Below are 20,516 nucleotides of genomic sequence, written 5' to 3' on the forward strand. Positions count from 1 at the left end.
TGTTTATTGGTTTTGCCACATAGTAAGTGAGTTAATTGCTTCTTGGTTTTAATGAAAAAGAAATAGATCTCAGATTTTTGGAAGGATCCATCTACTTTTGATAGTCATATTTCCAAATCTGAAAATTTTATTTTTGATAGGCATATTTCAATTCAACAACCTATCCTCTTAATGAATTTCTCGGATTTAATGCATGGCTCTCCATTCTTCCACACAAGATTGGCTACATGGGCATCGAGAAATGTAAATGTTAATGAATCGCTTGTTTACGAGAAATGACTATTAGCATGTTTAAATGGATGATAAATAGAATAACTTATTCTTGATCTGTGTGCAAAATAAATATGACTATCAAAAATAGATAGAGGAAGTAATACGTTCTAGCGCTACGAGTTTGTTTTTTTTTTATCATACGAGTTGTACTTTTATACCCAAAAAAGTCACTCTGTCCTGTCCTGTTGAAGATTACAGTACTGGTGGGTTGATCTTCTAGAAACAGAAAATATACTTTACAATGGATTAGTAGTATGGTTTGGAAATTATGGAGTGGTGACGAGTAGTCTGTTGAAGCAGAAATCGCTGGCAATCAAAAGTAGATTAGAAACAGTGGATTTGGGGCGTGATGGCGGTGAGGTTGCAACCGCGCAAGCAACGGCGTCAATGCCTCCGCCGGTCTGCCGTGATTACTTCACCTGCGACCACTCGTCTGCTCTGCGTCATTCTGCCTGACATCCTCCTCCGTTCTTGTCGCTTTCACAACGTGGAAAATGAGGGCTCCATTATTTTGTACGATTTTCGTAACGTATGAATAAGAATAAGAAAAATATAGGAACAATATGAAAATATATGTGTAAACGTAAGAATTGAAAAACATCGAAAACTTTACCATGTATGTTCAGTAAACAATCTAAAAAATTTAAAACATTGGGTTGGAGTGGATTGTTTTTTCCCCCTATAAAAGTAGAGTGATAATAAATTCCTTTTTGCTGGATCCCTTTAAAACAGATGGCAGTTTAGTGTCACTCCAAAGGATCCCATATTTCTCTATTTTTCCTTTAAAATTTCTTTGAAACGAATGAGCCCGGAATGGCTCATCATCTTCCATTCCTCCTCTCAGTTCCATCCAACTCACACATGGATAGAGTGGAGATGCATCACTGAACACAAGCTAGTTTCAGAAACATCACTGAAACAGCCAAGCATGCAGGTGGTAGTATCTATCACAGGATTTAGGAGCAGCTGCAGGAAGAAGAGAATTCGGTTTCGGTGCTACCTTTCATCCTCTGATCTCAGCTGTGTTCAGTTCAGCTCTTGGCATTGCTAAAAGGAATTGTTAGTTCTATCTAGTTCAGTTCAGCTCTGAATATGCTGGTTTTACGTTTGTTGCAGATGGTGTCTGTCACTGAAGACTAAAACTACATTTAAACTGTATATGTATCATGCACGATTAGATCCAGATGGGCTCCTTTTCTGGCAGAAAACCATATACATCAATACATGCTGGTTGCTGGATCTTCATGTCTATTCTTTCCTGCTGGATCTACTATAGCTTATTACTAGTAGTTTTGCCAGATAATATTACCTCGATTTTTCAGATAGACAAATTCTGTCTTTGCACAGAACCACACAGAAGACGACTTACTTTCTTCACCCTGCATGCTGGATATATAGCCCTTCAACCTATAAAATCGATGGAGATATCATCATCAACAGGGAACTATCATCTCATATAAGTTAAAATTTGACTTTATCTGATCTGCCATAAACTGAACTTTGGTTCTACTTAGTGATTATCTGGGAAAAAAATTGTTTTTTATCCATCCCACACATACCAATACAGAATTTATCAAATCCCAATGCAATGTATTTATCCTCTACTTTTACAAACTTCAGTAGAATAATTATTTTAAAATAAATTTATTTTGAGATTCAAAATAAATGGGAGGGATGGAAAATGATCATATTCTGAAACGGAGGGACTGAGGGAGTATTCGTTATACTACTGCTGCTTATCTTCTCTTCTGTGATAGGGTGGCACTGTGGCAGAGCATATTGAACGTTCTTTGGGGAGAGAGCCCAGTTTGACAAATAGTCCAGATTGGCCTACTAGTCACTGGGCTTAAAGCTCTGAGCATTTTTTATTGGGCTCAGTTCAGAATTATCTTTGTGGGTTATATATCCCTCAATTCTTCAGCTTTTGATCACAAAGGAATAAGTCTATTTTCCTTCCTCCTCTCTTGCCTTTGAATCATATCTCTCAACATAAAACTATAGGTATAATGTCTCTTCCAACTTCAGAAACTGGTGCAAAATGACTCCTTGAATGGTTTAGGAAGCTGTTTTTGTTGTCGTGATAGGTGAGACCCATATGTCAGCGATTTTCGCCTATCTCATCCTCTTACTTACCTCTCTCCTCTCTTCCATCTTCCCTCCTCCTCTCTCTCACCTTCTAGTCGCTCACCTGTTGTTTTGATACCCCAACCTCCTCTCCCTCACTGCTGCAGCCACTGTCTATTGCTGCTTTTGCTTCAACACCACCATCGCAACCTCCTCTCTCCCGCACCGTCACAGTTGTCGTATGTTGCTGCTGCTGCTTCGGGGAAGTCGAGGGAAATGGAGGAGGCGCTCGCGGCCACAGGAGGACCGGGTCTAACAGGCGACCTTGGGAGGGTAGGATCCAGCTATAGGCCGATGTCCGGTGGAAGAGCCAAGGTGTCGGTGACCTTATCTCCTTCCGAGTAGCGGTGGCGCCGATATTGAGCTTGAGTGGCCACATTGTCTTCTCTCCATCCTCTCCCGATCATCGCGGATGACGGCTTTGCCATCGTTGGGCTTGAGCTCTTCTTTATCCTCCACTACCACGCCATTTGCGTATCTTGCCCAGACCGTCTGAGCCCAAGGAGAGATCTTATTTTGCGCCCCCGGTTGCACTGGATTTGATTTTAAAATCACCATCCGCGTACCCGACCTGATTTTGCGGTTAGAGCAGGTTTAATAGATCCTAATCAGCCGGCGCTAGCACGTTACCCGTCAGCAAAATCCGACGTGGAGGAGTGAGAAGGGAAGAAAAAGGATGGAGCGGGCGCTCCATCTATCGCCTGGCTGAAGCACAACACACGAGAAAATATTGCTTTCTTCCAATCACATGTGAGGAGATCAGGTGCACATGCTAATATTAAATATCTAAATCTTCAATAGAGTTAAACAAACAGCCAACCTAACAGCCAGCCTATTATATTAGTGATGGGCTTGATGGCTATAGGTGACATGGTATTAGTATAGATCCAGTAGCTGGCTATGTTATTAGGCTTGCTCTTAAGAGATCTGATTCCACCGAGGGCAAGAGACGAGGGAAGCAAATAGATTTATCCCTTCACAGAAACATGACTACTGACTAGTGTCTTATTTGGGTGGGCTTCAATCCTGGCCCATCCACATGTATGGGACAAGGCCTAACTAGCACATTTATAATTGTCTTGTTTTTCATATATCCAGATATCTATTTAGCCATAAGTATGGCTTCTTTGTGAGAGATTTACCGATAAAGATCTGATTATTCCTAAACGGCAAAATAGGCAGGCCCCCAGCGGAGGACTCATCAAGGGCTAAAATCACGCGATGAACAATATCATGGGCCTTAACTAGCCCTTGTCCCCTTTCTCATGCTGAATCAAACATTCAAATCAGATTCGATTTAAATAGTTTCAAACCTTTCAGGACATCCTTTCATTGTTCTCCACTGTACTGGTAAGAGTAAAACAACTGTACTGGTAAGAGAAAAACAATACATTGAGAAAACTAGGATATTGGGATATTGTGGTATTGTCTTGCTCACAAAAAGAATAATATATGTATTTTATTTCCCTAAAGAATGATGAATATATATGATTAGCAGTTGCTATCAATCTTGGCTGCATGGCCAAAATACAATACTCTCCTATGGTAAGCTAGCTAGAACTGCTAACCAGTCTCACTCACACACTATTGCAAAACAAGATGAACACTTGCTCAACTGTTTGATGATGAATATAGAAGCTAACAAAATTTGTAATTACTAATAATTAAACCTTTAATCACTAGCTACTTTGCTAGTAGTAATCCGATCGAATTCTTCTTCCACCTCCTCTTCTTCTTCTTCTCTCGTTGCACTGATCCAAAAAAGTTGGATTTCTGGCAATGGCCAATCAGGATTTCATTCTACCCGCCTCATCCTGCTCGCCGCGCTGCCGCCTTGTCACGCCGGATCTGTTGCCGCCGGAGCCGCGCCTCCGCGGTCATCGCCGCCTTGCACGCCATCGCCGCCCGCTTCTGTCCCAGGTGGTACCACTCCGCCGCCGCCGCCGCCGCCGCCGCCGCCGCGGCGGCGACGGCGACGGCATCGTCGTCGTCCTCCTCCGGCGCCCGCGCCGGCTCGTTCAGGTCCAGCACCGGCGCCGGCCGGACAATGTCGGCTGCCGCCGCCGCCTCCACCCGCCGCTTCCGATTCACCTCCTCTTCCTCCTCATGCTCCCGCTGCCGCTTCAGCTGCAAATAGTAAAAAAGAAAAAAAACGTAAAAAAAGAGAAAAGGAAAAAAAGTAAGATGAGGTTGACTCCGACTCAATTGGGGATTATTCGGAAAGGTCGCATCTTTCTTTCCATCTTGGACTGGTTGCCAACCATGCCGGGGTGTCAGGTGTGTGTCCACGCAAACACCTCTACCAAAGAATTGAATTGAAGCGCAAGAAAAGAGTAGCACTAGTGAAGCATTGACCTTATCATCTATCTACAACAACGATGAATCGATCGAACATAATTTGTTTTTACGATTTTAGAGGATGCAAAAATTGGAATATATGTAGCTGTAAATTTTTTTACCTTGCGCTGCATCTGCTTCAATCCGTCATTGGTGCTCCTCGAGCTCTGTAGCCGGACTCTGTACTCCTCGATTTGCTGTTTTTTTATTCACCACAAAGATGAACAAGTGTGTCAAAATCCCAACGATTTTTGCGATCGGGATAGTTGAACTCGAGAGCGAATTCTTCATCCATCCATTCAGTTGGAGAGAGAGATAAAGACTAGGATAGATAGAGAGAGAGAGAGAGGGTTTGATAAATCTCACCTTGGATAGATGCGAGTTTTCCTGCGACAAGCTCGCGACGACGGCGCGCTGCTCCTCAACCCACTGATGAGCAAAGCAGGGAAGCAAAAAAGAACAGATCAATACTGCTTACAAGCTAAAATCAAATCGAATCCGATCGAATTGGGAGGAGAAGAGAGAGCGAGCGAATCAGATCTCACCTCCGCGTGCGACGCCGGCGCCTTCCTGGGCGGCGCCGCCCTCGCCGCCACGTCGTCGCCGCTGCTCTCGTCGGGGACGAGGAACGCGAGCGGCGTGTCGGGGCTGGCGGCGGCCTCATGTCGCCGCCCCACGTCCGCGGGCGGCGCCGGCTTCTTCTCCCCAGGCGTCGTCCTCGGCCGGCGACATCCCCACGAGGGGATCTCCTCGCGCTGGACGCGGCGTCTGCGGCGGCGGCGATGGCGCGCGCGCACGAGGTCGGCCAGGTCGCGGAGGATGGCGGCCACCTCATGCTCCTCCTCGGTGAACGCCTCGACGACGACGCCACCGCTGCTCGCCATGGCGGCGGCGGAATCGGCAGCGAGAGCGGAGGAGAGATTTCTTCGTGAGCGAGGCGAGAGAGAGAGAGAGGGAGAGAGAGCTGAGCTGCGGATTGGTTTGGTTTATAGCGAGAGCGCCACGTGGCAGCGGGGAGGGCGTGGGGATTAGGTGACCGCACGGTGGACTCCACGGGTGACTGACTGGTGGGTCCCTGGTTTTAGCGACTCCGTTATGGTTTTGCGTTACCGCCCCCTGTTTCAGGTTTTTTTTTCCTCCGTGTAAACAGGGAAATCTCCTATTGAGTTTACATGTCATGAATCTAAGCAAAAGGCTTAATTTCAAAATGAGGGGAAATCTAGTGAGTTACTACAAGGGAACTGTACTAATTACTAGGAAAATTTAACTAAATTTTCCTTAAACTAGCGAGTTCGACACGGACGAGCGATCAAATAAGATCGAGTTTTTGTTGAGAGCAGGGATTTAATAATAATTTTGTAAACAATATCCATATGTTTCAAAGGAGGGCTGAATAATTTAGCACTCGCATTTTCATTAATTACGCCCCCATCATTTTTAGATTATTTGCTTCACGCTTTTTAAAATGTTTTCTTAAAGAAAATTTTCCCTACTACATTTGCTAAAACCATATTTGTTCTAAACTATTATTTGTTTTTTTTCAATGCATCTAATTTCTTCATATAAAAAAAGTACTTCACTACACTCGAGTACCTTTCGATCGAGCAACATAAAACATCTCAAATTAATTACAGCTTTTTGCCACCCATTGGCATCTGTGACTGTCAAATGTCATGTCAACTTGTCTGAAAATTCCTTTTTGTCAGATGAACACATAGAAACAGCAGCAGTGACAGTTTTGCTATGCTAATAAGCTAGATCAACCTCAGCTGCGGCGGCTGTCTGCTGCCGCCATGGTACGGCGAGCAGAAGAGCTCCATCTGCGGCGGCGGTGGCGGCGGCGGCGCAGGCAGCACGGCCACCGGACGCAGGGAAGAGACGTCGTGGAGCCGGCTGCTGTGCTGCCACGCCGCCGACACGGCGGCGGCGGCGGCGTCTGGCCTTGGATGATGGTATTGAGGGAATTGAAACTGCCACATCTGCTGCTGCTGCTGATGCTGATGCTGATTGGGCATGAGCTGCTGCTGAATCTTCATAATGGCTGGGTTTGGATTGCACATGTACTGTGGCATCTGCTACTCGATGGCCAAGAAACAAACTGTGATGAGAAATTGAGAATACAATTGAATTTGTATAGCAAAAAAGAAAACAATCATGTTGTTTGCAGTCTCTCTTTTATCCACATTTCGTTTTGTCGGAAAAGGAACAGGCTATGATCAATAACGATAGAAGTGGTTTTTTTTTCTGTATTGTAAGTTGTCACAAGAAAAGGAGTTTGTACTAGTAACTGTTATGAGATGCCTATAAAAAAGTTAGTGGTTGTCTATAAGGCATTGACAGAAAAACGCCTCACAAATCTTGCAAATTCTAATAGTACTATTAATGATGTAAATCTTTCTTTTGTTTCAGAAGCAATGTGCAAGGACAAACCTGTTGAAGTAGTAGTGCAGTGTGCGTCAAATTCCCCCTGGTGTAAGGGAGATGCTGAATTGGATATGGCATTGCACCGCGGGGAGCGATCGGGGGATGTAAATACTGAACATGCTGCACCCCTGATAACGCCGCAGAAGTGGGCAAGTTCAGAAAATTACCACTGACCTGAAAGAAGCAACACAACATCTTTCATATAGAAACAGAGATAGAAGGAAAACTGAAGTAGCTGAGATGGTTGAAAAGGCGGTCACTGCTCACCATCTTTTGTCGGGCAATGGTCGTGTCGCAAACACTGCAAGATGGCTGAACAGGTAGCCTTACATCGAAATGCAAGGCGTAGAACTTCTCGTCTTGTGCACCATTCTTACTTATGGTAGAACCGTCTGGAGACCTTGAAATGTGACTGTGACAAACTTCCTCAGGTTTTACCCGGTTTTGTGATGCCTTCTCTTTGTCCAAATGCATTTGGATGAGATGACACATGTAGACATGGGTAATGCTTCTCTTCCATGTCTTCGAGGGGGTACCATTTTTATTAACGAGGGAAAGCTGCAGATATAAAATTTGTCAGCTCAGTAGTCAAAGAATACAATCATAGCAGTTAACATATAAATATCCCTTCATGATATCAGCCTTAATAGAACATAGCATTCAACTTAGCAGAGAGAGTTTCCTTATCCATTTATTCTGGAAGAAAAGAAGGCATAGAAAAATGGATATGTTAACAATACTTACATTCTCATGTTCTCCAGTTCCTTTCACAGTTTCGGCAGCAGTATTATTACACGACGCCAGTGTGTTTGAAGATGGCCTGGAAAAGGGACATATTTAGAGATCGATGATGAAAACAACAATGAAGGTTTAATCGAAAGTTACTTGATCAAATACCTATGCGAGGCACAAGGTTTTGAAGTCTGGACCGGTGGCACAATTTCTGACAATAGTGACCATGTATTAGCCAAGAAATAGTAGAAGCATCGTGACTAGTTGGACAAAACGGTATGAACTATTCAACTTATAAATTGTTATGACACTATAAAGCTCTATGAGTACCTTGGGCAGTGTTATTCTTGACATTTTTCCTGTCATGTTCCAGAATATCAGGCTTCTTAGAATTTTCCTGCAGAAAATTCATATTGGGGAGAAAGCATGAATCGTAAGGACAGACTGAAAAGTGAAAAAATGACACCGAGGGGCACAAAGCAGTACCAGGCACCGAGGGGCTTCTATCTTTGTGGGATGAATTGTACTATTATCAAACTGCACTTTCAGTTGCTTCCGACTGCGAACAGAAATAATCAAATAAACATGGAGAGACCATTTACCAAAATACAATACGAGATACGACAGCCATGAGCAATTTCCAACCTGTTATTGTAGTCTTTAGATGGGCTCGGTAAATTCGTTACAATTCCCAAAGAAATATCATGTATTTGCCCATCATTTGACAAAGTTGGATTTGTGTTGTTGCAGGTACCACCACAAGGCACATGATTTATTTGTGAAACATTGCCAGTTCGTTCCACTGGTTCATCAAGGGCAGGTTGGTTAGCTACTTCCGTACCGGCAGTTGGCAATGCCGATATTTTCTCATCCACCTTTGTTGCTCCTGTAGAAGTAACCAGTCAATTATATATGCAACACATTGTCAAAAAGATGCTGAATATAGTGATTAATACGATAATAGCAAGTCAAACACAAACTGCAAACATACCTGCTGAATAAGACACTGAAGTAACATGTAAATCTAAGTTATCTTCTGCCATTCCTCTGTCGGACGACAGTTCACAAAGATGGGGTATTTGAGATAAAGATAGCAAAGCATCCACAACTACCTCCTCCTCCTTCGAAAAATGATTCGCCAACTGCTAAGCAAGAATGAAGAAAAAATGATTCATTTTCAATATTTGGTCCTGCCTCTTGACAAAATGAAGAGATATTTATGAGCACAAAAACTTACCGGGATTGCATTACATCTTGTTTCTCGATCCATAAGGAAAGTCTGAGAGCTGATAGCTGAAAGATGGCGCCTCTTCTTGACATGCCGCGGTGATGTAGAAACAGTTTGACTGGCACGTTTATTTATGGCTGAAAGTAGGGGGAAAACAGAATTTAAATATTAACTCAGAAATGTAAATCTTTAATCTATAATTTGAACTGTTATTTTCAGTACTCAAAACACTTTAGTTAATAAAACATCTAATATGTGTATGCACCAGAGCTCACGGAATTAAAATGAAAATGGTATGTTCAAATATCATAGCGAACCATCAGTTTGGGTTTTGTGTTCTCACAGGTGAATAGTACCCACCTTAATTAAAAAAATGCACTCTATATTTTCTATCCCGCTGTAAAATCTTACAGTATTATATGCTAAAAGTCTTGCGAGAAAAAATAGCACAGCATATTCACTTAGCCCCACCATAGATGTAAACTAAAAGGAAAAGGCATGATAAAAGCACAGGAAATAAGTTGTCCCTTTCTATAGCTCTGAGAGAGAGGATATACAGTGATTAGTACTCCTACCTGATCTTAATTTTCTAGGAACCGGTGGATCAATAGCATCACAATCCTCAGCCACCTTTGAAACAGAAAAATGAACAAAAAAGATGTACATAAAGAACAGGAAGCAAATGATTGAACAGCAGAGAAGGCTAATAAACGGGACACAAACCTTCCCAAGGCTCTTCACTCTCTTCCTACTAATCAGACTGCTGAAGCTAGCTGTGGTCAGTGAGGAGAGCACTGTATCATCGTAGTCTCCATCAGAACCTCCTTCCTCCCCTTTCATGTCCATGTCAGTGTTGCTTAATCTCCACTTCAAAACCTTTGCCTTTCCTTTCTTCTGCCTAGATATCAGGTTTTGATCTCCACCTTCACTCACATTTTTGTTGCTGTCTGTAAACAATGTACAGAGGCGACTGGCATTAGATATCGTGTGTAACTTTGTACTCCGGTAACTAAAGAATTTTATCTTTTGAAAGGTTGTAGGTACAGTTTTTAGTTTCACCGTACTCCAGTTTAGATAAACTAATCGTTTAGAACCAATAAGCACTTCATCCAAGTGTTTAGTTCAGAGTCTTTTTAAATAGTTTTTGTTGACAAAATATTTTTAAATAGTTAAGAATCAGATGACACTCTTGGAAATAATGCACTATTCATCTGATGAAAAGGTGTACAGCTACAGAACCTGTAAATTAAAAAAAAAGAAAATAAAAGCAATATATAGAATCATTTAAAAAGGAAAAGCAGGAGGAAAAATAAGCTCATTGGTGAATGTCATATCATACTGCGAGGAGAACTTTGTGTTGTGAAAAGGATAGTAATCACAAGGTATGGCTTGGGGTGCATATCTACACGTAAGCAGTAGGTGACAATCGTTAAGACCCAAGACAACATCATAATATTTTGGAGATTTCTTCACGAAAGTTTAACCTCATCGAACCATCCAAAACCAGAAAGGTCTAAACAATAAAACTTTCCCCGAAAAAAAGGTACTACCAAAAAAAAAAGAGGTTTCTTGTGGTGTGTGATCGATGGTGAGGAAAGTTGGCATATTTTGTATGAGCTCATCCATCCAAAGTTCCAAACCAAAAGGCCAAACCTTATATTGACTGTTTAAACATAAATTCATGACAAACCTAGATTCACTGTCTGAACATAAACTCATGACAAACTTAATTTGACCTTATATTGACTAATACAAATTCATGACAAGCTTGTACAACTACTGCTTAGTGCTTACTCTACTCATATATGATGTAATCATTTACTCTAGCTACTATGCAGTAGTGGTGGTCTCTAGCCAACCCCCTAGCAGTAGTACACTAGATGGTGTGATCCTGCCCAAAGCAATACTACAAGGGTGCTAATTTTCCAAGAAAATAACCTTAAAATGGGGTTTCAAAAAGAAAATAACCTTAAAACCAATCACAGCGCCATACTAGGACCCTATATCAAGGTGATCAGTGGGGCCCACCTGAGTGGACAAAAGAACAAAAAAGAGCACCAGAAAAGATTATTTTTTTATTTGTAAGGATGCATTAGGAAAGGCAAAGGACAGATAATTAAGATAAGGGGCATTTTGGGGAAAGATATATGCATGAGTGAGAAAGGAAAGCTGCTGGGTTAGTTCACTGTAACCATCTGGACTGGACACATGAGAGAGAAGAGAGAAGAGAGAGAGACCACTGGGGCAGAAGAGAACAGAACATTACATACCAGCAGCAGCAGCAGCAGTAGGAGAGGAGGAAGAGGAGGAGCCACTCCTTATCATGTGTCTTCTTGTGAGCCCAGCCACCAGCTTCTCCCTCTTCTTCTCCATATCCACCATCCAAAAGGTTATATGCCCAGAAAAGATCTCAGAAAATCTCCATCTCCCTTTCTCTCCTCTCCTCCACACTTACCATAGGCCTACACTACACACAACAAATGCAGCAGTAATCAGTATGAATGAATACAAGAAGATATACACACACAGAGAGACTCAACAACAAAGTGAACTCCAGCTTTATGGAAGAGGAGTAATGCTAGTATTGAGACAAGGAGACAGCATCCAGAGGGTCAGCAGTACAATGGAAGCAAAGGCAATACCAAAAGGTTAGGATAAAAAAAGGGGGAGTTATGCAGCTTGGTCCTGTGTGATGAAATGCAGAAGAATCAGATGCTAGCAAAGCTGATGAGGGAAGGGGGGAAAGGTGATAGAAAAAGAAGAATTTTTTTCTCTGGTGGTGTTTCTTGACTGGAAAAGATTCATGGATCTTTAGCCCCCCAAGAATCTCAAAAAGAAAAAAAAAGGACTGCATAGAGTTGCAAATCATTATCCAGATCCAACCAAAGACACCATCTTTCTGAATTCTTCAGGGTAAAAATGAAATAAGATTTTGGCTCCCATTCGCTGCAGGGAAAAGATAGAGATAAGATCACTCTGCGCACATGGTCGCATCGCACCTTGGAAAATGAATTCAGGGTATTCTCCCCCACACAAAAGGCTTGTGAATTTTAACGTCAAATGCTCTGTCCGTTTCAAGAAAAGGAAGTAGTAATAAACTATTTAATTCATGCTACTAAACTAGTCATATGATTTGATTTGCAGTGAACTCCACATTTCATACCCTTTTGTCTCGAAATCGAAATTATGCCAAGAAGTTAATCAAACAAACGATGGAGACGAAGCATGTAGCAAAAACATAAACCAAACCGCGAAATCAAAGCCAACCGAAATAAGATAGACAGACAGAACAGCGGTCAAGCCCATCCTGAAATCGAGACGCAACCACGACATCAAAGAAACCGCAAGAAACAGGGCAGAATTGCAGGGCAGTTGATGAAGAAGAAGAAGAAGAAGAAGAAGAAGAAGGAGAAGAAGAAGAACACAATCCACAACCAAAACCAGCAGATGAATCCCCCTTCCCTTCCTCCAATCCATCCATCCATCCATACAAACAGACCACTCCGAAGCACTAACCTCCAGTCATATGCCTATGCACCGATCCATCTCTCCCTCCCTCTCTCCAAGCTTCTTGATCAGCAGCAACAGAGAGAGATAAAGAGAAAGAGAAAGAGAAAGAGAAGATGCGAGATGGAGATGGAGAAGAAGGCGAGGAGGCGAGCGAGCGAGGGAGAGAAGGGATGAGTAAATGCGAGGTGGAATGGAAGAGCAGCAACTGCAGGAGACGTCGCGCTTTTTGTTGGCCGCTTTGGCGTGGGCAGAAACGGAAACCTTGCATCTGCATGCGCTGCGCTGCGGCTGCCACTGCACTTGCATCTGCGGCTCACTGCCCCACATGTACTACCACTTCCTGTATAGACCAACCAAACACCAATACAGCAAAGGTGAAACCAAGGTGGATGGTGGTGGTGATTGGTGCAGGGTGATCTGCTCCTGCTTCTATGGCAATCCCTATCTCCCACTTAAAAAATATCCCCAATCTCTCTTTCTAACTGGGTATTTAGAGCAAAATATTGTTATTGTGGGTTATCTATTATTCTTGTTCTTATTGTTGCCTGACTATTAGCTCTCTTTGAGAGGTTTTTTTAATAAGTAGCTATAGCTTCTTTTAAGCAAAGGTTGGAATTTATGTTCCATTATTAAACAATCTAAATAATTTTTAGGAAAAACCTTAATAAATAATTAAAAATAAATGGTCTAATCAGTAATGCAATAGAACAAAGTTTTGGCTTTTATTGAAGTCAAGGCCTAATTATCTATTCTGTAAAATAAATACTGAAAATTTGGTATGGTTGGTTGCTTGATCTAATCTCTGCTGCATCCACAGTTTTAATTAATCTAACCTTAATTTTTTAAAAAAACTTAATAGATTTATTAGTTTATTAAAACGAGTGGTCTAAGTAATACAATAGAATACAATTTTATGATAAAACATATTCTTTTAGGAGGTAGAGCATATAGTTCATTTCGGTCATCTGGTAAACAATATGAAAAGGAAAACATGGTAACATGTGTGTGATTAGCTAGCTGTAATTAAAAGTGCAATCAAGGCAAAGTTATGGATGAATCTACCACGTGTAAATATGGAGTCCTCTCTGTTGGCATGTGATTAATTGTACCACTCTTTGTACAATCTGCTCTGGTCCATTTACAATATCACATCTGAACGTACTGATTCCAATTCATACACCGCGATATACTATATCTTTTGATTTAATGGAGGAGAACATACAAATATGCAATGCAAATGGCTCAAGATGATTTTCTTGGAAGAGAGTAGAAATGAGATCATGCATACACATGAGTTAGGAACTCATCCCGCGCATACGCAAAACGGACAACTCATTAGTACATAATTAATTATGTATTATAAAACAGAGTAGTTATTTTTTTAGAATAGTACTAATATGATTTTTAAAAATAACTTTTCTATAGAGTTTTTTTTAAAAAACACAAAGTTTAGTAATTAAAAAAACGTACGCGTGAAAAACGACAAACATAAGTTGGAAAATATGGCTGCCGAACAAAGCCAAAATCAGTTGCAGTGTGCAGAGGTGTCAGTGACTCATGGATTAGACAGCATGCCACCAAAACAGAGAAAAAAAGAGATAGCAATACGATTACTATGCTAGTCTCACTGGCACGTGGGCCATGCAGCTGACGCAGCACAGCACCGTGTCTCAAGGGCTGTCCAGAGTTTGTGTGGGCCACAAACTAACTACGCACAGAAGGTTCAATGGGCCCATATTTGCAATCCGTTCTGGCCCAATACCTGACAGCCCGCAGCAAGCCCACCAGAGAGCTGGGCCCACGCGTCAGTTACACGTAGCGCGTGTCCCCTCTCGTTTGCCTCCGAATCGGGTAAAGCCGCCGGTGGACGGAATCGACGGCGGAGATCCCATCCCTTCCCCTTCGCCTTCACATATTCCTTCCCCCTCCAATCCCAACACAGCAGCAGCAATTCTTTACTTACCGTCTTTGCAACCTTATCCACCTCCTAACCACTCACTGACATCTTGGACCCACACCCCCCGATCTAGCCCTCCCCGCGCCGGGTATAAAACCCGTCACGTTTCCCCCCATCCTTTACCAATGCCCCCGTCGCGAGCGCGTCCACGTCAGCAAAGTCCCTGCATGACCCACCAGTGACACTGCCAGGTGGGTCCTTCTTCCTCCTGGGCCCACAGTCAGTGACTACGCGTAGCGGACGGGAAGAGAAAAGGTAAATTATTTACTCTTACGATTACGATAATTTCCTCGCGTCCTTTGCTTGCTTAGATTATCCCCAAAAAGGAAATTATTAAACTCAAAAGACTCTTGTATTTTCTCTCCCCTTGGTTTTGAATTCGCTCGCCGCCGACGCGGGTGGCTTCCGTCGAGAAGCTTCTGGAAGCTTCCGGGACCGGGGCGCCGTCCCCCGCTTCGGCGTTCGTGCGTGCGGCGGCGAGGCGGCCCGTGGCTCGGCGATCGATCCGTTGCTTGCTTGCTTGCTGCGGGAGGAAAGGTATTCCCCTCTCGTTAGGATTCGATTTCCCGTACACGTTACGAATATTAGCTTGTGGTTTTAGATGTGGATTAGGCGGCTGCTGCTGCCGTAGTAGTAGCGGAGCTGCGATTTCTGCGCTTCGGTGGTGTTTCCGCTGCTGCAATCGCCCCGCGCGAGGTGGCGTTCGGTTCAAAGATGTGCGCATTTGGGGAGATTTGCGAGTCAAATGTAGCGATTCCCTGTGTGCTCCGTTGATTTATCCGCCTAGGTAGGCATTAGACTCGTCTGAATTTCGGGGAGCGGTTTTGGCTGTTCGTTTGATTTCTACCTGTGTGCTTCCATTTTATTCGTTTTCAAACTTCCGAAACTAATATATGTTTTCAGCATGTTTAGGTTATTTGGTTTGGTCTTGTCTGTACTAGTAATCATGTGGATTCCTCCTATTGCTTGTAGTGCTTGTAGTAATCAAAAGGGTTCCTGGAAGTTGCTATGATGCTACCATGATTGAACACTGCACTTTTAAATGCACAATTGATCATGCAGTAGGAAAGGAGTGCTTCCATTTATTCATGTCTGCTGTTCTGCAATTGCTCCTGTAAATTTGATGCTCATAGTCCATCTTTGTTTTCCTAGGCCATTTTTGCTCAAAAAAACTGTATACCCCATGCTCTAACAGATGTTTCTGTGAAATAGGGCTCAAGATGGTCGTCTCAATCATTACCAGAGCTTTAATGTAAGTAGCAGCGGTAGTTTCCTTTTAATTTCTGGAAAGGGGCAATGATTTTGGCCACACCTGTTATGTGTTTTGCTATCTTTTGATTTTGCAGACTTATTCTTGGATATGCATACCCAGCCTATGATTGCTACAAGACAGTGGAGCTGAACAGACCTGAGGTTGAGCAGTTGCGGTTCTGGTGTCAGTACTGGTTTGTATTGGACACCCCCTTTACTTTAGACTATCATTCTTGGATTTAATTCTCTACTTGATCACATGCTCAGTGATGATTTTACAGGATTTTACTAGCAGTTCTAACTGTTTTTGAGAGAGTTGGGGATAATTTTGTATCATGGTAATGTGGCCATCTGTTATTGTGGTTTTCTTTGTGGTTGCAGTTTGGAGGGAACTTTCATGCTTGCTGATGATGATTTTGTTATCATACAGGTTACCAATGTATAGTGAAGCAAAGCTGGCATTTATCGTGTATCTATGGTATCCCAAGACACAGGTATGAATTTCTTATCTCTTTTTAATTTCAAAATCGTATGGCTTTTGTAATGGAGAGCATTTTCAGGGCACTTCCTATGTGTATGAGTCATTCTTCAAGCCGTACATTGGCAAACATGAAGCTGAAATTGATCGCAATCTACTTGAGTTGAGGACTAGAGCTGGTGATATGGCAGTTCATTACTTCCAGAAGATCGCAGACTACAGTCACACAAGGTTCTATGAAATCTTGCAATATATTGCTTCGCAGTCAGAGGCTCAAAGATCTCGTCCTCAGGTACTTCAGAAAACTCTTGAAGTTGCTTGCCAGCCATAATCTCTCAGTTACTTCCATTTGCTGGTGGAAGTTAGAAGAATAGGTCTGCAGCATCGTCTCTCTCTTGGGCAGATCGGAACTAGTAATCTTCATGATTCATGATTGTATTTAAAATTTCAGAATCAAATGCATGCAGTAACATACGCATTCAGCAAATTTGACATACCTATAAGGTTATGACCTATTGGTTCTATATTCCTTTCAGCCCTGCATTTTTCACATCCCATGTCTACCATTAGGTATTTAGGTTCATATTTGTGTTGCTGTTGATGAGATGCACAATCATTTTCATAAGTAAGACTTAGCTTAATCGTGGTATAAATGTACTACCAAGCCTTTCTATGGAAAGGTCTGACATATGCATTTCAGTGCATTTTTTCTTCTTAGTGCTTGAAGAATTTGGGTTACTATATGATATATGAATTTGATTCTGATCCTGTGGGATATTTACTGAACTAACAATGAAAATCCAACTTAAAAATAGTATCGCGAGGTTCCAGAAAGATAGTTAACCTAATGCCATTTCAGTGGATTATTCACTATTTCTCTATCAGTGGTACCTTTTTTGAGAACTTATGTGCAGCTGTTTGAAAGGCTGTGTTTGACTGCTTGTTGTTGAGAAGTTCACGCCAACTGAATGTATATGTCCGGCTACGTGATCACCATCTAGCGACTTACATTTTTCTTGTTTGTTTCATCAATGGGTCTGTTAGGGGGAACCAATAGTTTTAAACACAGTAGCTTATTTTTTAAAATCTAAATTAAGCATTGTTCTTAGATGTATTAGTAATATCTGTTGTTAGCTGGTGTCCTTTATTTCTCTGGATTATTTCTGAGCTTAGGAGCTTGAGCTAATTTGACCATGCTGAATCAATTTCTTAATATGGTAGTTTTACTAGTTCTTGTTGTGAGGTGCTGGAAAGTTTCTAAAATTGCTTCAGCAAGAGAAGCACAACCAAGTGGATCCGATTCATTTAGGTCGTGTGTTATTGTGGTTATCTTTTGCCAAGCTCCCTTAGCAGTGACTCCTAACTAGGGAAGTTATTTTGCGCCCTAATTCCATCTGTGTTTCAAACATGACCCTTTATTTTATTATCTTAACTTGGTTAATCATGGTGCTGATTTTACCCTCCAAATAACCTGGGTCCACGAACCAATTGTTTTTTGGGTCTCTAGGAATAGGATGTGGAACCTTGCTGATGTCGAAATGGACCTATTATATGTTTATTAGGAGTAAATGTATAGGCGCTTCATAGTTCTGAAGTTGCTATTTTTTGTGTTCCAACCTTTCTTGTCTTGTTATTTTACCATATTTATATTTTTTTTGACTGTTTCATATAAACTATTCATTTTGTTACATGGAAATTACCGTGTATAGTTTGGCAATGCAAATATTTGTGGTCATTTTCTGGCAGGGTTCAAGTTGAACATCTCCAATTTATTTTTGCTTCTAGCAAAGTGTTTTTTTTTTTTTTGCAGGGATGCTTCTAGCAAAGTTTGTTTCATGCACATTTTTTCTCATGTTAAATTATTACTACCACCATCACACTCATTATCATGTTACACTACTCGTCATAGTACTAATGTATGTTCAGTTTACTGACAAAGTAGGCTATCTGGGCACAGTTTACTGACAAAGTTGGTTAAATTAAAACTACCACCATCACACTCATTTTCAGTTTACTAATGTATGTCTAGTAAAGTTGTTGACATGATGCATGATTGAGTTGTTATCTGAGCACTTAGAGGTGTAATATCCGCTTCATGTTTCTCAGTTGTATGTTCAGATGATTGTTTTTGAACTAGATATTTATTACTACCTCCATATTTTAATGTATGACGCCGTTGACTTTTTATCAAACGTTTGACCATTCGTCTTATTCAAAAAATTTATGTAATTATTATTTATTTTATTGTGATTTGATTCATCATTAAATGTTCTTTAAGCATGACATAAATATTTATTTGCACAAAATTTTTGAATAAAACGAATGGTCAAACGTTGGTCAAAAAGTCAACGGCGTCATACGTTAAAATACGGAAGGAGTATTTATTATCGCGTGATGCCTGCATCAGCTTATATCTGTGTAGAGCTACGACCTGACTCTCAACATCTCTGTTTCTGCAGGCACAGCAACACCAGCAGCGTCCACCACCTCCACGGACTCGGCAGGTGAACCCTGCACCGCCGCCTGTTCCTTCACCGTCAGCGCCTCCGCTGCCGCCACAGCCTCCGCCGCCAAGGAACCAAGCTCAAGCTGACAAGGCCCCAATTCCGGTCGCCCCTCCAGGCGCCGCCGTGCCTCCTGCACAGCCACAGCCACAGCCACCTCAAGCAGGCGCTGAAGCCGTCACAACGGAGAGCACCGAGGCGACGCAGGCGGCCAATCCACCGGCGACGACGGCGAGCAACCCGCATCAAGCGCCGGTAATACCCGACGAGGAGACGCTCATCCAGGAGGCGATCCGGATGACACGGAGCCGGCTCAGGAGGCGCATGGGTGGAGCTTGAACTGGACCGCCGCCGATGTACTAAAGCTCCCACGCCACGGGATCATTTCTCGTCATACGTTTCGCTCTCGACGCAGGGTGCACACTGCACTGCATGCACATCCTGAAATCTGAATCCTGTGTAAAAAAAAAAAAACAATCTGAAGCCTGTTGGTTTCGTTTCGCGGTTTCGCAATTGTGCATAGATCCCACCAGGTCACCAGGAAGTAGAACAGTAGATTGATGGACATTGTGATGGCACGAGAAGATCAGTAACCGAGTACATTGGTAAAGAAAGAAAGATACTTGGTTGGTAGATGATATGTGAATGTGAGCAACTTAGGACAATTGTCCCTCATCTCCTTGCCATGTGACAATTGTCCTTTCCTCCTTGCCGACGATCAGATACAAGCTGATTCTTTTCTTTTCTATCACTCTCAAGATACTCTTCGGCCTGAAAAAATTGAGGATATATTGCCAAAGCTGAAGTCACATCTTTGTCACACACGAGAATCTCATGGTAATGCAAGAACTTCATTGTCTGCTAAGGAAATCAAAGTTTGCACTTAGTTTCATCCCTGCCAATATGATACCTTCATATATTTCCTCATAAAGTATAAGGCCCTGTTTAGTTTGCGAAAAGAATTTTTTTTGGATGTCACATCGGACGACCGGATGTCGGAAGTGGTTTTCGGACACGAATGAAAAAATTAATTTCATAACTCGCCTGGAAACCGCGAGGTAAATTTTTTTAGCATAATTAAACCATCATTAGCACATATGGGTTACTGTAGCACTTATAGCTAATTATGGACTAATTCGTCTCGTGACTTTCATGTAAACTGTGCAATTAGTTTTTCTTTTTATTTATATTTAATGCTCTATGTATGTATCCAAAGATTCGATGTGATGTTTTTGGGGAAAAAAATTGGGTACTAAACCAGGCCTAAATCACTCTATATCTAAACTTCCGAGGCCATCTTTCAGCAGACCTAGATAAAAGAAAACAACAACAACAAACGAACGAAACTTCGACCTCGTTTTATATTTCGTTTGTGAACTTGTGATGGCACCCCAAAAAAGGGGGAAAAATGTCAGGCAAGAAGCCAACGAAACTTCGACCTCGTTTTATATTTCAGAACTAACTTCGACCTCGTTGATAGACGATGCTTCCTATGTGAAGATCAGCTACAGGTTTACTTTTGTCATTCTCGAAAGTCCCTATCTGTGTCGCTCTAGTTGAAATTTCGCCAAACCACTGAGACCAGAAGCCAACCTGGATCAGGTCCCAGCTAGCTGCTGATGGCAACCTGGTTGGCTGCTTCCTACAACCTTATGTTCCATTCCGTTGTGTCAGATATTTAGACATACACAGTACTTT

General features: G+C 42.1%; 3 protein-coding genes across 7 annotated transcripts; 1 reads left to right on the plus strand and 2 right to left on the minus strand.

The window, feature by feature from the left end:
- Positions 1–3,804: 3,804 nt before the first annotated feature.
- LOC127761830 (uncharacterized) lies at positions 3,805–5,717 on the minus strand. Its single transcript, XM_052286161.1, has 4 exons — positions 5,280–5,717; positions 5,101–5,163; positions 4,857–4,931; positions 3,805–4,524 (listed from the first exon to the last, which is right to left on the minus strand). Exons 1-4 carry the CDS (start codon positions 5,616–5,618, stop codon positions 4,207–4,209), a joined length of 795 nt encoding a protein of 264 aa, XP_052142121.1. The 5' UTR covers positions 5,619–5,717; the 3' UTR covers positions 3,805–4,206.
- Positions 5,718–6,235: 518 nt separating this feature from the next.
- On the minus strand, positions 6,236–12,922 carry LOC127764586 (uncharacterized). Of its 5 annotated transcripts, none has more exons than XM_052289481.1 (14): positions 12,635–12,922; positions 11,389–11,585; positions 9,842–10,065; positions 9,694–9,748; positions 9,128–9,255; positions 8,882–9,035; positions 8,536–8,776; positions 8,377–8,449; positions 8,221–8,287; positions 8,056–8,101; positions 7,903–7,978; positions 7,426–7,716; positions 7,165–7,332; positions 6,236–6,806 (listed from the first exon to the last, which is right to left on the minus strand). In XM_052289481.1, exons 2-14 carry the CDS (start codon positions 11,498–11,500, stop codon positions 6,489–6,491), a joined length of 1,953 nt encoding a protein of 650 aa, XP_052145441.1. In that variant the 5' UTR covers positions 11,501–11,585; positions 12,635–12,922; the 3' UTR covers positions 6,236–6,488. The 5 variants fall into 5 exon arrangements, with proteins under 5 accessions (XP_052145441.1, XP_052145439.1, XP_052145438.1 ...); XM_052289479.1 differs by having other exon boundaries at positions 6,236–6,809; positions 11,389–11,580; positions 12,635–12,921; XM_052289478.1 differs by having other exon boundaries at positions 6,236–6,809; positions 12,635–12,921.
- Positions 12,923–14,904: 1,982 nt separating this feature from the next.
- LOC127764564 (putative HVA22-like protein g) lies at positions 14,905–19,451 on the plus strand. Its single transcript, XM_052289457.1, has 7 exons — positions 14,905–15,122; positions 15,798–15,837; positions 15,932–16,030; positions 16,118–16,174; positions 16,267–16,330; positions 16,397–16,606; positions 18,774–19,451. Exons 2-7 carry the CDS (start codon positions 15,806–15,808, stop codon positions 19,155–19,157), a joined length of 846 nt encoding a protein of 281 aa, XP_052145417.1. The 5' UTR covers positions 14,905–15,122; positions 15,798–15,805; the 3' UTR covers positions 19,158–19,451.
- The last annotated feature ends 1,065 nt before the right edge of the window (positions 19,452–20,516 follow it).

The sequence above is a fragment of the Oryza glaberrima genome, chromosome 2 (genome assembly GCF_000147395.1).
Source record: "Oryza glaberrima chromosome 2, OglaRS2, whole genome shotgun sequence".
NCBI lineage: Eukaryota > Viridiplantae > Streptophyta > Magnoliopsida > Poales > Poaceae > Oryza > Oryza glaberrima.

What these genes read in the sequence shown, in the direction of transcription:
- LOC127761830 (XM_052286161.1), bottom strand. Translation starts at nt 5,618, where the DNA reads ATGGCGAGCAGCGGTGGCGTCGTCGTCGAGGCGTTCACCGAGGAGGAG. An exon ending in CGCCGGCGTCGCACGCGGAG is followed by an intron (nt 5,164 to 5,279) that starts GTGAGATCTGAT and finishes TTTGCTCATCAG; the next exon opens with TGGGTTGAGGAGCAGCGCGC. An exon ending in TGAAGCAGATGCAGCGCAAG is followed by an intron (nt 4,525 to 4,856) that starts GTAAAAAAATTT and finishes TACTATTTGCAG; the next exon opens with CTGAAGCGGCAGCGGGAGCA.
- LOC127764586 (XM_052289479.1), bottom strand. Translation starts at nt 11,500, where the DNA reads ATGGTGGATATGGAGAAGAAGAGGGAGAAGCTGGTGGCTGGGCTCACA. An exon ending in TTCAGTGTCTTATTCAGCAG is followed by an intron (nt 8,777 to 8,881) that starts GTATGTTTGCAG and finishes TTACTTCTACAG; the next exon opens with GAGCAACAAAGGTGGATGAG. An exon ending in CTGCACTACTACTTCAACAG is followed by an intron (nt 6,810 to 7,164) that starts GTTTGTCCTTGC and finishes GCCATCGAGTAG; the next exon opens with CAGATGCCACAGTACATGTG.
- LOC127764564 (XM_052289457.1), top strand. Translation starts at nt 15,806, where the DNA reads ATGGTCGTCTCAATCATTACCAGAGCTTTAAT. An exon ending in ATCATTACCAGAGCTTTAAT is followed by an intron (nt 15,838 to 15,931) that starts GTAAGTAGCAGC and finishes TTGATTTTGCAG; the next exon opens with ACTTATTCTTGGATATGCAT. An exon ending in TATGGTATCCCAAGACACAG is followed by an intron (nt 16,331 to 16,396) that starts GTATGAATTTCT and finishes GAGCATTTTCAG; the next exon opens with GGCACTTCCTATGTGTATGA.